General features: G+C 38.8%; 1 protein-coding gene across 1 annotated transcript in view; it reads right to left on the bottom strand.

Annotated features, from left to right (window-relative positions):
* PIEZO2 (piezo type mechanosensitive ion channel component 2) overlaps nucleotides 1-17152 on the bottom strand; it is a 398577-nt gene that overhangs the window by 42157 nt on the left and 339268 nt on the right. Inside the window, exons 37-42 of the mRNA XM_056521559.1 lie at nucleotides 15270-15332; nucleotides 13202-13368; nucleotides 11463-11656; nucleotides 8693-8860; nucleotides 5266-5649; nucleotides 4788-5046 (exon numbers count right to left, since the gene is read on the bottom strand). Coding sequence (XP_056377534.1) covers nucleotides 4788-5046; nucleotides 5266-5649; nucleotides 8693-8860; nucleotides 11463-11656; nucleotides 13202-13368; nucleotides 15270-15332 — 1235 coding nt within the window. The remainder of the gene's footprint in view (nucleotides 1-4787; nucleotides 5047-5265; nucleotides 5650-8692; nucleotides 8861-11462; nucleotides 11657-13201; nucleotides 13369-15269; nucleotides 15333-17152) is intronic.

The raw sequence follows: 17152 nt of genomic DNA, 5'->3' as shown, positions 1-17152 counted from the left end.
TTTAAGGGTTAACATCTTGTGTAGCCACCAGCTTCACTGTGTAGCCTGCAGCCCTCCCCTCCTCCTTTTCCCCAACTGCAGAGCTGTATACAGCAGGAGGCCGGGGATTTTACTGAGGGGAGGGGGATGGGCCCAGGAGAGAGGAGAGGGGTCAGGATACATCTTCCTGTCTGTTTGTGGGGAAATGATGAGCCCAGGAGCTTCCAAGCAGGTAAGTCCTGCAGAGTCCATGGAGGGCAGGGGGAGCTTTTTATTGAAATGCAGTGTGGAGTGCAGGAGTAGGGGGGACAGAGTCGGCAGCTGCAGGCCCATGTGCACAGTGCTCCATGTTCGGGCCCCTGACAGCAGTACTGCCTGTACTACCCTGATGGCGGCCCTGATGGGATAGAAGGAGAGTGCCCCCTACAGTTGAATATGGGATTAAAGGAGGATACCCCCTATAAATAATTATGGATATTGGTTTTGATGTTGGAAACAGAATATGGCACAATTTTTGGTCTGTGGGTATTGGTGCAGACTGAAAGTATGTCACAGTTGTATGTATTGTTGCGAAGAGGTAAATGATTATCAATATTAGTGGTAGCAGTGCAAATAGTATAGACGGGATTGGAAATAAAGCTGGTATGAGGCTAACTGCATGGGGTAGAGGTGGGGGTGGGGTATAGTGTATTGGTGTGTGGGGTAAATGTGGTAAAAAATGGAGACAGGTATAGTCTAGTTTTGGTTACATTAGTACACCAGTTCAGTGATTTCATTAAGACCGTGTGGTTTCAGAGATTGCATGCTGTATATCATTTCTTTTCTTATGAGCATCTCGAATCTGTTTGTCACTGATGGTTTGATACATTCGATGGGTGTGATTTTTATAGGTTGCGGATCACCTGCATGGTACTGGCTTCAGTGTCGGGAGAGGCCGTGTTGTAGAAAATTCTTCCTTATGTTTGAGTGATGTTTGTTTAGTCTCAGATGAAAGGGTTGGATTGTTCTCCCCACATATTGTTTTCTGCATTTACACTGCATGACATAGATGACATAGTCAGACTGGCAGGTGAGGACTTCCTTGATGGGGAAGGTTTCTCTTTGAAACCAAAGTAGAACTTTTTGGTAAAAAAATCAACTCGTCATGTTTGGAGGAGAAAGAATGCTTAGTTTCATCCAAAGAACACCCTACCTACTGTGAAGCATTGGGGCAGAAACATCATGTTTTGGGGCTGTTTTTCTGCTAGGCGACCAGGACGACTGATCCATGTAAAGTAAAGAATGAATGGGGCAATGTATGGTGAGATTTTGAGTGAAAAACCTCCTTCCATCAGCAAGGGCATTGAAGATGAAACATGGCTGGGTCTTGCAGCATGACAATGATCCCAAACACACTGCCCGGGCAACAAAGGAGTGGCTTCGTAAGAAGCATTTCAAGGTCCTGGAGTGGCCTAGCCAGTCTCCAGATCTACACCCCATAGAAAACCTTTGGAGGGAGTTGAAAGTCTGTGTTGCCCAGCGACAGGCCCAAAACATCACTGCTCTAGAGGACATCTGCATGGAGGAATGGGCCAAAATACCAGCAACAATGTGTGAAAACCTTGTGAAGACTTACAGAAAACGTTTGACCAATAAAGGGTATATATAACAAAGTATTGAGATGAACTATTGTTATTGACCAAATATTCATTTTCCACCATAATTTGCAAATAAATTCTTTAAAAATCAGACAATGTGATTTTATGGATTTATTTTCTCATTATGTCTCTCATAGTTGAGGTATATCTATGATGAAAATGACAGGCATCTCTCATCTTTTTAAGTGGGAAAATTTGCACAATTGGTGGCTGACTAAATACATTTTTGCCCCAATGTATTCATTATTTAATTTTTTGTGGGATCTGACAGGTGTGCTTTAAGGACTAGCTATGTTGCCTTGTCCATAAATCTTGCCACATAATTTTAGCTTAAGCATTCGGACAAGGAGTTAATTTGTTTACTGCTTACAACAAATGCCAAAAATGATCGAAATCACTTTGTGATTTGTTTTTGTACAAATATACAAATTACAAATGTATGTCACTAATCAATGTTTAATAGCTGAAAATTCTGACTTCATGAAAAAAACTTAAAACAAATGAAAGTAAATTATTTTTGTGAATAGCATGTTTTTTCAGGTCAACTAAAAAAAATTATGAAATTTCTCATGTTGAAAAAAATCTCAGTACTTGTTGATGCTCCTTGGGCTGTTATGACAGCCTGAATTCTTTGAGGCATGGGCTTTACTAATCATAAACAATACTTTATGTCAAGTTGGTTCACAAAGATTTATCATAGTATCTGATCAGTTTTGCAGGGCAGGACCTTTTTATAAACACATTTTTTTTATTTCCACTATAAATTTTCAAAAATATTAAGGAATTAAAAAGGGTATTCTGGCTTTATATATCTTATCCCCTATCCAAAGGATAGGGGATAAGATGTATGATCGCAGGGGTCCCGTTGCTGGGACCCCCGCGTTCTCGGAGCAGCCCATCCGAGACGTCATGTCACAGCCATGCAACCGCATGACATCAAGCCACGCCCCCTCTATTCATGTCTATGGGAGGGGGCGTGACCTTCCTAGACAACTTTGCCCTTTGACAAATTTATTATTATCATGAAAAACCACTACCAAGCCTATCTTTTATCGATGGACTGAATTTAGTGTCCAAAATTCTTAAAGGAGATATCCAGTGGTGAAAAACTCATTCCCTATCCTAAGAATAGGGGCTAAGTTTCAGATCGCGGGGGGTCCGACCGCTGGGTCCCCCTGGGATCTCCTGTACGGGGCCCCAACAGCCCACGGGAAGGGGGTGCATTGACCACCACACAAGGATAGGGGATACGTTTTTCACCACTGGACTACCCCTTTAAATACACCAGTGCATTGTCTGTTAAGGTAATGGTTGCCACCTAGCTTGGGCCTTTACCGTACATGCAATCCCATTGTTTTCAGCATATAGTTATCTTTATATTTTTTATTAGAACCAGACAATAGTCCCAGGATCATCTTCTACTCCAATGCAGATTTGATCACTGATTCATCACTGAATATCACTTCAATCCAAGCCCCCACACTCTATCATTGCTTTTAGCCCAGTGCTTGTGCCGGATTTCGTTTGACCTTTGTTTATGTAAACCTCATTTCATTCTTACAACAATTCTTACAATTTTGTTACAAATAATGACTTCTGTTTCTGCCCATTTGTATGGACATTTATCAACGGGTTTAGTCAGGTTTTCTCTACTATAATTGTCGCAAAATTGTCGCAACTGTGACTACGCGATTTTCCGTGCGACATTTTGACTGGAAAGCGAGAAAAGCAAGTTTTCCAAAAATGAACTACGTAGTAATAATTTTAAAATGGACTACGGGTAGTCAGGTATTTATTAACTGCGACAGTCGCAACTGCACAAAAAAAAGTCGCAACAGGGTTAAAAATTGACTAAATTTACTCCAGCTCAAACATGGAGCAGAAAAAGCTACTACCAAAGTAAAAAAGGAAAAATTGCTTACGTGAAAGAAAATTATCAACAGGCTGAAACCAGTTGATAAATAAGTCACACATAAGCAAAAAAAAAGTAAGGAAAAAATTACAAAAAAAAGAATACATAAGCAAACATTGATAAATGTCCCTCTTTGTGTTCATTTGTTTTATTGTGTATTTTTTATATTTATGGCAATTTCTAATTTTATAATGCTTTAAGTTTTGTATCCCAATGCTTTGACATCCTTCTTGGCCTACAAGCATAGATATCAACTGGTGCCAACAAGATAAACAGATTTGTAAATTACTTCTATTAAATCCTTAATTCTTAATCCTTACAGTATTTTTTAGGGGCTGTATACTACAGAGGAAATGCTTTTCTTTTTGGATTTCTCTTCTGTCACAACCACAGTGCTCTCTGCTGACCTCTGCTGTCCATTTTAGGAACTGTCCAGAGCAGGAGAAAATCCCCATAGCAAACATATGTGGGTCTGGACAGTTCCTAAAATGGACAGCAGAGGTCAGCAGAGAGCACTGTGGTCGTGACAGAAGAGAAATCCAAAAAGAAAAGCATTTCCTCTGTAGTATACTGCCCCTAAAAAGTACTGGAAGGATTAAGATTTTTTTAATAGAAGTAATTTACAAATGTGTATAACCTTCTGGCACCAGTTGATTTAAAAAAAAAAGTTTTACCACCGGAGTACCCCTTTAATAGTTGAATAAGGTCTGTATAACTTCAGACTAAGGGTCCATTTACACAGGTCATACATGCCCCCTCAATGCAAGTCTATGGGATGCAGTGTGACGGCCGTCACGCCCCCTCCCGTTGACTTACATGGAGGGGGCATGGCCGTGATGTCACAAGGTGCGAGGCCGACCCCCGCAGCGTGAAAACAGCGTTTGGAGCATTTAGTTTCGAACGCTGGCCAATGGAGTACCCCTTTGATGCCTTTGAATGAGGATTTTCTCATTTGTCACCAGTTCCCTGTGTTCCTATAAATGCTCATTCAGCCAATAATTGCTCCTGTAAAAAAGCTTTAACTCGGGTTTTTTACGTGAGCCAGCATTTGTTTTAGAAATTCAAATTACAAGATGATTCCACAATTTTGTCTTGAACATAGTATAGAAAAATATGCCATTATATAATTTACATTAGTTTGAGGTATGAAACCAGCTATTAGGTAAACATACTTTTGTGTCATATGTGTGACTTGTCTTTTTGTTGAGAGGAGTTGTAGTTGAGAATAACAGGTATGAGAATGAGGAATGGTTACATACCTCTGTATAAACAATGGCAGCCATCCAAAACCGTTTACTGGGACGTGGCACAGACAGCATGGCCCATAAAAATATGAGAATTGGAAGAACCAATGTGATCATGGAAGCGGAGATCATATGGTTGAGGATAATCACAAAATAGCAAACCATTTCTGATCTGGCTACTAAGGTATTGTATAGGGCATAAATAAGTTGCAGCAAACGTGGCTGTTCAATGTAAAATTTTTCAGAGTCTTCTAGCTCTTCATCCTGAAACATCCTAGAAAGTACAAATAGTTTGTAAGAACAACAAGGGCACAGATTAATACTTCACTTCAACGTAATACAACAACTCTTGAATTTGTATGTAGGATTTATAAAAACAGTTATATATACAGATACAATATAGATGATATATCAGATATTAAAATGGACAACAGTCCAGACTATGATTGAAGTATAGAGCAAAATAAAGATGGAAGAAATAAAAAGCTCTTACTTATTTAGAAGAAGTTCACTTGCAGTCAATTCATGTGTAAGAGAAGGCAGAATAGCATCATGTAGCTTGTCAGTGCGGCTGTCATCTGGACTTAGGACCATCAAGTTATTATCAGCAGATTCGTCATGGGAAGCAAATGACAACTGCTCGAAGCTCACAGCTTTGCTGTAAGATGGCGGTAGATCTCCATCTGCCGTAGCATATAGAGCCAAGTCTGTATCAGGGGTATAGCTAGATCCTTCTAAGTCAACACCATATTCTTCATCCGATGCATCTAATCTTGAGGTTGGACTTTTTCCATCGTCTTCTTGCTCATCTTCCACTTCTTCTATAGTTTCAGTTGTCCCCTGCCTTGAGTAGACCATGGTACACTGTGTTGGTTCACTATTGAAGAAAGACACTATGTTATCTTTGAAACTAATCTTACTGATACTTTATTCTCAATTATAAAGAATAAGGTAAGGGCATTTTACTAATAACAGCTTTGTTCTAAAGTATCGCAGCTTATGAATATAAGCATGTTGTAACAAGCATGTTGATGTTGACATCGCTTGAAGGAAACTGTAAAGCATGAGAATGACATCTGCTCCTTTTTAGAATGCGACTTTGATTTGCATTACATTATATTTAAATATTGTTATTTTTCTGCAGCTACTTTTCTAAAGATAATGCATAGTCATTTTCTAATCTAAAGGAAAACCTATTCACCCACATTAAACCCAATACACTGGGTTATAATGTGGGTGAATAGGAGTCCAACGAGGGGTACCCTTCGTTGGACTCCTGTTCACCCACACTATAAACCAGTGTATTGGGTTAAATGTGGATGAACAGGCTGACATTTTTCCTTTAATGTTAACAGTAAAATCTTTCCTTGTGCAAGTGGTATTGATGATCACATTCTGACTTGCAGGCTGAGGTTCTCTTGCAATAACTCTCCCTCATGGTCAAGAGGCTAGTTTAACAAATGGTTCTCATTGACATAATATGCATTGTCAAGAACAGCAGTGTGTAGTAGAAAAGTGAGACTTTAAATTTACAAAAAAATAAATAAATATATATATATATATATATATATATATATATATACACCGTATATATATATATATATATATATATACATATATTTACATTATCCATATATATGCTTAGAGTACATATGTGTGTTGCAAATATGAGTGTTGCAGACATTACACTGTCAACATTTAATGCACTGTCCCACCAATATAGCTTTAATATGTATGTTATATTTCTAATTTTTTTTCTTCCCATAACATACCGCACTAACTCATCGCTAGTATTCTAGCAGTGCCATTTGTTTAATGCAAACTCACTTCCATAAATACAGCTTGAATCCTTTTCACAGCAGCAAAAAACTGTCAGGTTAAAGGTTCCTCTCTATGTATCACAGCAACTGAAAATAACCTTTTTCTAAAACATATATACTTTAATGATATGCCTTAAAATACGAATAACTAAAGCAAAGAAAATATAAAAAACTATAATTAGTGACCTATAGGTGAATAAATAAGTCAAAAAAACGGGAGACACAGGTCCTATTGATAAATGGGCAGCCCCCTATGAGAGAGACAATGTACCACAACCATCAATCACTAAGGATATATCAGTGGCGCAATTAGATACATTCTCATATATGTACAATGGTGCTGCTCATTACTTAGGACCTCTCCCCACACCACGTGAGAAAAGTGATAAGATAAATATTACAATTTGGTATCCGTTCCGACGCGTTTCCCCCCAACTTGTGGGGTTTCTCAAGGAACTAATGGGATACAATCAACAGTCATAAAGATCGTCTCTGGTGTTTTTAGATTGTCTCTGATGCAGTAGGTGCCATAACTTGATTGACACCACTCTCAAGGCAGATAACTTATGGACAATGTATTGTACTGCATCTCCAAAGTAGAAACACTATCTTATGCCCGCCTTGTACCAACGATGGATACCTAGCGCCAAGATGAGCGCACTGTTTAAAGCATGCCGCCTGTGTTTAAACAGTGCGCTCATCTTGGCGCTAGGTATCCATCGTTGGTACAAGGCGGGCATAAGATAGTGTTTCTACTTTGGAGATGCAGTACAATACATTGTCCATAAGTTATCTGCCTTGAGAGTGGTGTCAATCAAGTTATGGCACCTACTGCATCAGAGACAATCTAAAAACACCAGAGACGATCTTTATGACTGTTGATTGTATCCCATTAGTTCCTTGAGAAACCCCACAAGTTGGGGGGAAACGCGTCGGAACGGATACCAAATTGTAATATTTATCTTATCACTTTTCTCACGTGGTGTGGGGAGAGGTCCTAAGTAATGAGCAGCACCATTGTACATATATGAGAATGTATCTAATTGCGCCACTGATATATCCTTAGTGATTGATGGTTGTGGTACATTGTCTCTCTCATAGGGGGCTGCCCATTTATCAATAGGACCTGTGTCTCCCGTTTTTTTGACTTATTTATTCACCTATAGGTCACTAATTATAGTTTTTTATATTTTCTTTGCTTTAGTTATTCGTATTTTAAGGCATATCATTAAAGTATATATGTTTTAGAAAAAGGTTATTTTCAGTTGCTGTGATACACAGCTTGAATCCTTAGCTAAAATACATCCTTTATCTAGAATTTCCCTATTTAAATAGATAAACTTAGATCAATTATGTCAAAAAATTTTCTATTAGTATCTTTATATAGATCCTACAGTCAAAAACTAAAAATAAAGAATTTCCAAACAATTTATTATACATGTGCTTTTATCACACTACTTCCTCAAAGGGGTACTCCGGTGGAAAACAAATCTTTTTTAATCAACTGGTGCCAGAAAGTCCAACAGATTTGTAGGTTTCTTCAGTATAAAATCTTAACCCTTCCAGTACTTATGAGCTGCTGTATGCTGCAGAGGAAGTTCTGTCATTCTTTTCTGACCACAGTGCTCTCTGCGGACACATATGTCCATGTCAAGAACTGTCCAGAGCAGGAGAAGTTTACTATGGAGATTTTTTCCTGCTCTGGACAGTTCCTGACATCGACACAGGAAGAGCAGCAGAGAGCACTTTGATCACACAGAAAAAAACTACTCAACTTCCTCTGTAGTATACAGCAGCTGATAAGTACTGGAATGATTAAGATTTTTAAATAGAAGTAATTTGCAAATCTGTTTAACTTTTTTGAACTAGTTGATTTTAACAATTTTTTTTCCCACAGGAGTACCCTTTAAGATGGCTAAAGACATGTTGGGGATTTTAGCACACTGTTTAAATCTCAATGCAATGCTAGGAAAATATAGTTTATTGCAGTTGTTCTTAGGTTACATGCAGCATGATAGTATAATATGATACAATATGATAATGCAATACAGTGTCTAGGGACTGAAAAATGAGTGAAAAAGGCATGCATGGATAAAGCACCTTGATGCTACACTGCCACTGTCAGCAGAGGAAGAGGACTGGTCCATGCTGTACATTTTACGAAGCCTAGGTCTGGCGCGCTCACTTGTTTTTGGTACAGCATCTGGCCCCTCTAAATCATCAAGTGTGGACTGCCTTGAGAACAGCATGGTTGCTTCAGTGTTGCAGCTAGCGGCGCAAACAGTCACAGAGACAATTGATAAGCAAAAAAAGCAAGCAAAATGTTTAACACATAGACATTCTTAAACATCAAGCGCACACAACACATATGAATAATGCATGGATAATCTAAAAGTACTGAAGATTACATGGACGCATGAATAAATACATTAATAACTGATGTATAAATGAATCAATATTTACAGAAAGTATATGAGCCTCATTCCTCCAAAGGGAAATAAAACCTCTTTATGCCTCCATATGAACTCAGAGGCATTAAGAGAAACATTAGGGCCCCACAGAAGCCTATGGGTACTTCATTACCCTTATGTACACTTGGAAATCCAACATCATGTTAGAGAAGGAAGAGGGGGGCTAAAATAAGGGGCGAGATCAGAAATGAGGGTGGAAGCCATGCTGGTGTCCCGGAATAAGAGGGGGATTCATGCTGCAAGCCAGGAATCAGATGCTTGGGACATAAAATATGGGCCAATGTTATGAGGGGAACGCAGCTGGGATTAGGATTGAAATTAGAACCAAACATGGAGCCCAGAATGAGATTGAAGCCATATTAGAGAATAAGAGTTAGAGGTGAGCCATGATGTGGGCTAGGAGGGAGAATAAGGAGTCAAAATGTGTACCAGAACTGATATGGGGTGATAAGTTGGGTTCCAGGAATGAGATCAGAGCCATGTTAAGGGGCTGAACTGAAATGAACTGCTATACCTAGAAATAGAATGAGATGAGGAGGGCTAGGAATGAGATGGGGACTTTGCTGGGCACAAGACTGAGATGGGAGAAAATTTGAGCACCAGGACTGAAATGAGGGCCAAGCTAAAGACCAGGAATAAAGTGGAAAGGCTTTTTGGTGGCAAGGAATGAGGCATTCATTCTTGGGAAAAGAAATACGTTTAGGAAACACGTTTGGTAGAAGAAATGAGATAGGACTAAGAATGATATGTAAAACTATGCTGGGTACAGGAATAAGATGAGAAGCCATGCTGGGGGCCCAAATTATGAGTCGGAGACATGCTGTGGACTTGGAATGAGATTGGTAGGTGTTCTGGGAGATAATGGGCCAGGCTTGGACCTGGGATGAGATCAGTAGTCTTGCTAGGAACTATGAATCAAACAGTGAATGATGATGGGAAAAAGGAATGAGAATGAGAAAATTCATGATGATACATGATTTTTTTGGCTGTTTTATCATTATTTGAGTTTTTGGTGTGCTGTGCATGCTTGCTGACTTCATTAGACAATTTTACTTTTTCTTTGAGAGGACAACCCTCATAAAAGACAAATTTGGCAAATTTGAATAGTTATCTCAAAGAGGTTTCACTGCATATGGGAAAATACTTTTAACTAAATCTAGAGAAACATAAAGGCCCTCATTTACTAAGTTAAAACTTGGCAGTTTTTGTCTGGTTATTTTGGCCCAGAGTGTCTGCGACAAGTCTGCACCAGTCTGCACCAGTGTGCGTAAGGAAAATCCGACAAACCCGACAATGCACTGTGAAAAGCCAAAAAGGGGCGTGGTTCGTCACAAAAAGGGGCGTGGTTTTACAATCCAACCTATTTACTATTGAATTCACAGAAAATCCTATGGATAAATGGCTGGGAATTTCCACCTAGAAAAAGCTGGTCAGAAAATTTGTCTGTCTTTTCCCCCATAGTAAATACAGAGGAATTCTGCAAGTCTCAAACAACTTTTCTCACTAGTAAAAACCCGACACTCTTAGTAAATGAGGCTCAAAATGTCTGTCAGTTTTATATTGGTCTGTGAGCATAAAATATTGGATTAACTTCAAAGGAAAAGGCCGCAACTAAACAGGTCTTAAATACAGTATAAGACAGCTACAATTTCTTACTCATAATGAGCGCATCTTGCCAAAGTCTGACAGTTATTTCCTGATATAACTCATTTTTCCATGTTGTTCAATACACTTAACCTTTAAGACTCAAATCTTGGATTGCAATATTACTTATTTTATTATTTAGACTGATTTACATTGAATGCCATTTTACATGTAGGCTTTTAACTTAAATTACATGAAATCCGCTGAATTTAATATGTGAAGTAAGCAATAAGCTTAAAGATATTATAAGAAGTCACTATATGGCAGGATTGGTAAACTTCTACCCATAGTAACATAATTCACTGTTACCTTCACCTCATACTTGACACACCAGGCTCACCTAAAGAGACAGCACTCTACAGTCTCATATCCAAATCTAACATTTCGGTATTTCCAGGTCTTTCTATGATAACCAATGATGATCTGTCAATGTCTGATCTGGCTCTTTTAACGAGAGTGAGAAGTACAGAAGTTGGACCTTCAGAGACCAGTCTGTTATGGCATATCTAATCAATATAATACCTGTGTTTATTGTGTAACAACACATTTAAACCAAGAGGTGCCTTGTGTCCATGATATTTTTAGTTCATTAAAGGTTAAGAATTCCTGTGTTTTATAAATTCATATGTGTTTATATACACCCCACATGCAATTGCTTGAGCATATGGGTAGATTACCATGGATCCCTCAATACATTAGTAGTAAACATTATATTATAGTTGTATTGTTGTTGCTTTTATGATGAGCCACTGTACCTGGATAGGCTATCATGAGAAGCAGCAGAGTCTGCACTGTCCATTCTTTTACTTGCAATTTTTCGCTGACTTTGAAGACCAGAAGCTGAACCAGGCTCATCGTCAATCCTGTCAAGTCCTGATTCTCTTGACATTGTCATCATAATGTGGTTTTGGTAATACATGTGAATGCTTTCCCGTGTGGGTACATTGCCCTAAAAAATAAGAAGAAATATATATATATAATTTAATCTAACTTCAATTACTTTATTTTTATCTTATTTTAAAACCTTAAAGTAAATTTGTCATCAGAAAATGACATATTGTTTAAAGGGGTACTGCAGTACTTTAAAAAGTATCCCCACTCTACAGAATAGGGGTCTGCTTGCGGAGGGGAATCCAACCACTGAGACCCCTCCTCTGTGTTCTTCAGAATGGGGCCTCGACTCTCCCTGTGCATGCAGTGGAAGGATTGGCATGTCTTAAGAGACCGGAGATACCCAAGTGCAGTGCTTATATATCTCCGACGCTACCATAGACAGTGCCATGGAATCCCCGGGAGAGTGTGCCAAAACCACTGGAACATGAAAATTTGATAAAAAGGTTTATGCTAGATAGAATTTTAGATAATAAGAACTCCCCATTGTATGTGCTCCAAAATGGGTTTGAAAAAATGATCACCCTTATAATACGATATTTTAAAAGGGGTAAATTTGCTCTGATTAGGGCCCAAAACACCTCCAGTTATGAAATGGTTAATGAACTTAGAATGCATAGAGACATTGGAAGAGAGTTACCAAAACCTCTGTTCAAGCCCCATAACACCTCCAGTCATAAACTGTTAAAGGGGTATTCCAGGAATGTTTTTTATTTGACTATGCTACAAGGGCTGTAAAGTTAGTGTAGTTCATAATATAGTGTCTGTACCTGTGTGTGACGGTTTTCTCACAATTCTTATATGATTTTCACCCCAATATTTATTTTTAACAGCATACAAAATGACTGTTGTCTCAGATTTTTTCCAGGCTGCAATGCGGCCGAGATCTGACTCACTAGTCAGCTGATGACAGGGAGCCTGTCTGCTTCAATGGGTGGAGGGATCGCTTGGTGGGAGAGAGATCACTCTTCAACTAATGCAACAGCTGGAGGCACCCTGATTGAAAACCACAGGTCTTTTTGAATGGATGCAGCTCATTTATGTTTCAATGGGTGGGGTGGCTGATGTGTGGGAGGGAGGAAAATGGAATTATGGGATTTGTAGTCAAAAAAAGAAAAGTCAAGCAGGAAATACCCGTTCACAAAAAGCTAGCCACAGCATTAAGGTAATCTCACAAAATAGCCATTTAGCCCCAAGACAAGTGTAGATCCTACCTAAGCATGTCCATTACTGCCTGCCATGTACGTACTTAAATCACCTTATGGTGGATAACCCCTTTAAAGACTCCAGAATACAATGAGGGAGATTTATGGAAACCTGTTCAGAGGAAAGGTGGAGAAGTTGCCAATTTCAACCAATCAGATGGCTTCTTTCATTTTTAAAAGGTCCTCTAAAAATATATAAGCTTGAATCTGATTGGTTGCTATAGGCAACTTCTTCACTGCTCCTTTGCACAAGGTATTGATTAATATTCCCTATTAAGTTTGAGAGAAGAGCAAATGTTTTAACAGAAACTCCCAAAGATTTCAGAAAGCCTGAATGTATACAATTTACAAAGGCCAATTTTATTCCCTAAGTCTTCTATGGCATTTGCATGGTTTACCTTTTTGATTTCTCGGGTCAGCATACACCGTTCTATCCTTAACACTGTGGATATATCAATGTGTTCTCGAGAAATTGAATTCAACCAGGCTGTAAAACTATCAAGGGATGCGAGGAAGAGGACCCATGTAAACTTCAAAATGTTAAATATCCTTTTGATGACATTATCTGCAAAATTTCATAGAAAAGGGAAAAGTCTTCAAGGCAAATTTCTGTCACTTTACAAAGCATTTTAAACATTTTTATTACCTAACACCACTGGGATGTCTTCCGTATTACAAAAACACAACTTAGGAGACATTTACATTGAATGTCACCAGTATAGGTCGGATACCAACAAAAAGGTATGCCAATGTATACCTCAGCGTCGCCATTAACTTTAATGAATGAATGTATACTGGGTAGATACATGAAAAACAAGAAGTGAATGGGGCCTTATACTTTCCTCCAAATTTAGTTTAAACACCTATTAAAAGGAAACCATTTGAATAAATGTTAATAAATAAAACTAAACTGGTGAAACAAGTTATTATTGGAATCAAAGGCTTGACAAACGTGTGTAATAATACAGATTATTGAAAAGCTTAAAGAAACTAACCTAAAAAAATCATCTAGCTGTCTGTATGTATGACTGTTTATCCAGTCACTCCCTGCTACTTTGTAGCATGTGGCTTTTGAGGTATTGCAAGATACACTGGCTTTAAGTATTTTTCCTATAAGCTTTAGGTTATTGACCTTTGTACTAACCAAAGTCTTGGCAAGGATAAAATTCTTGGCTCTTTTCTAGGATAGCCGCCAAGCTTCTAACATTAAGATGCACAAACGTCTATGTGTAAAATATATGGGCCCTTAAGCATAACTATATATAGATGTGCAGTGTAAGTATTGCTCAAGATTAATGGACAAGTATTAGAGAAATCCTCACATTTTATGATTTAAGGACTGAGCACATGAGCTCTATGTATTGTACACTTATGGTGACTCTGGAAACAATCTGTGATGACGGGGTTTTCTGGAGATGACTATTTAACCTTCATTTTAAAAGCTCATATGGGCTGTAACTAAACTCCACCTTCTTGAGACTCTGTTCACACTGTCATAATGAGTTCTGCTTTCACAGGGGTCATGAATAAGATGACAGATCCCCTTAGAAAGGGATTTTATCCAATATCATTGATTTATAAGGGGTCCTTTAGGTTTAGACTCTGTTTAAAATAGTGCAACATGTTATATTAGAGAGCAACAGAAAAACCTGATATAAAAGAAAGGAAGTGTGAACAGAGCCTAACCATGGGCAATAATAGATACTGAAACTTTGCTAAAGACCTGTGAATACAAGTCGAAATGAATAACCTCTGGTGGGCTTGAAGGATCGTTGTTTGTAAATGGCAGCAGTTTCCGCTGGCACTAGAATTGTTCGAAAATGGCACTCTCTATAGAATGGAATCAGGATTTCCGTGACAGAACCTTATTGAAAGCAATGGAATTCTGCTGCAACAGAATTTCCGAGAGGAATTTTTCCGTCACAAAATATCATTCTTTTTAATAACTTCATGATCTAGATTTTATATGTTATACTTTCAATATATAGACTTAGAAATCAGTGTCTAAACCTCTTTGCAATTCTCAATCATTAAAGCAGCAACCTTTTCAATATATATTTTCGGCCACACACCTAAAGGGGACCTGTGGTCAGCCCAAAGAAATTCACTTTCTATACCCCTTTGTAGCCTCAGATGCCTCCAGTAGCATTTTTACTTTCTAAGATAAAAGGTTTCACTCTTTGGATGACTGCATTTTCACTGAATTTGCAGATGGGTGGGAACTTTTTTTTTTTTTAAATGGGGTGTTAGTACTAGGCTCGTGGGGTGTGGTTAGGAGCTTTATCACACCTTGAATATAATAAGTGCCCCAAAGCCTCCTAATCATACACCCTATGTCTAGCATTCAACCTTTCAAGGACAATTCAGTGAAAAGTGCCTAATAGTAAAACCCCTATATATGGGAAATATAAGAAGTCGGAATAGAAGAAACTAGCAAATAGCATTTAATTTAACAGTGATAAATACCTGGACCATCCGACTTCTTTTTTTCTTGTTCTTCTTTCGTGTCACAATCTATAATAATGTGCCCTGGAAATTAGAACAAATTAAACTAAATTCGTTATTTTTTATTTATATATTTTGATAGATGATCACAACGAAATGGAGGAACAAGACCTGCAATCTTGTAGACTTACGCTATCTTCACACACTGTCAAACAGGTTTTTTTAAACAATAGAACATCCATAAATCAGCTGTTTTTGTCGTTTAAAAATCAGAAATTTTTTCTCTAATTATGTGTTATAAGTAACCAAAATGATATGCCCCTACGAATGTAAAGTGAGGGGCGATGTGTACAATGTATGCATTGCCACTCAGTATTGTCTCTGCTCCTGTACCTACATTATGTGGCATGCTACACATGTTTCATAATGTATGAAGGTATGTACAGTAGCAGAAACTCCTGACCTATCTGGACTCTCTGCTCCTGTACTGTACAAGGGATCCTGATGCACGCTGGGCGCGATGCGCTTCTCTGGGTGACGGGGCAAGGAGCAGAGAAAAAAGAGGGCAAGGCCTTAGCACAGGACCAGAGGGTAGGTGAGAAGAGTTTTTATTATTTTTTTGGAGGGGACCTATTGAGGAAAATAACCTTATTACTAGAGGCATCATGGGGGGGGGGGGGGTTACGACTACATACATATATTTACTGGGGGCATCTAATGGGGGTGATCACCTACCTAATGAGGGATTAACTACCTTCAGGGGGCTTCTACTTAATGGAGGGGTTATCTACCTACTAGGGACATCTACCTAATGGGGGGAACTATCTACTTACTATGGGCATTTACCTAAGGGGAGGAATTATCTACCTACTGATGGCTTCTACCTAATGGTGGGGGAAGAATAATAAACCTACTGGGAGTTATACCTAATGGGGGGGGGAATTATCTACCTACTGGGGGCATTTACCTACATACTGCAGGCTTTTACCTAATAAGTGCGGAGAAGCTTGAAGAATACCCTTAAGAGATGGCGCTGCAGGTCTTTCAAAATGATGGAGTGAAACCAAGGCTTAGTTTAAGGTCCATAGTGGAACCATTTTTATTAGGTATATAAAATAAAAAAAACATACAATGATGCGTTTCGGGAGGATCCCTCCCTTCCTCAGATCAGTGGGCATGCTAGCATATAAATACTTTAAAAAACCGCCAAAGTACAGGTAGAGGGCGGAGCTAATGACATAGTAACATAGTTCATAACATCAACAGCATTCAGAGCAGAGTAAAAACAAATACAGTACCATTTGCATATAGTGTAACAATATAATAAACTTATATGGTGATTAATCACAGTAGTTTTGATGTGTAGAGCATTAATGCTCTGGGGCTCTTTAAAAGGAGCGCAGGTGCACACCTGTCAGCATATACTGGAAGGCAGCGGCTTCCGGGAGCGCCGTGGCTTGGGTTGCCAGGGACACGTTGCTATGTGCGGCGATCACGTGGCCGTGCTTAGCAAATAGGAATTCACATAGATTGCACAGTGTAAACAATGCGATCTGTGTGAGTGCATCGCAGTGGCGCTGTCAGCCACTGCGATGTGAATACCAAGTTATCTACCTACTGTGAGCATCTTGCTAATGGGGAATGGGGAAATAATCTACCTTCTGGGAGCTTCTACCTAATGTGTGGGACTTATGTATCTACTGCAGACTTCAACCTAATTGTGGGAATTACTTGGGCATTTACATACTGAAGGCTTCCACTTAATGGGGGAATTATCTACCTTCTGGAGGCTTCTACCTAATGGGGGGGGGGGGGGCATTATGCACCTACTGTGGGTTTCTACCTAATTGGAGAGTAATCCATCTATTGGGGGCTTCTACCTAAAGGGGAAATTACTTAATTTT

Source organism: Hyla sarda, chromosome 5, assembly GCF_029499605.1.
Source record: "Hyla sarda isolate aHylSar1 chromosome 5, aHylSar1.hap1, whole genome shotgun sequence".
NCBI classification, from domain to species: Eukaryota; Metazoa; Chordata; class Amphibia; order Anura; family Hylidae; genus Hyla; species Hyla sarda.
The sequence above is the reverse complement of the archived record's forward strand: the minus strand, read 5'-3'. Positions and strand labels throughout refer to the sequence as shown.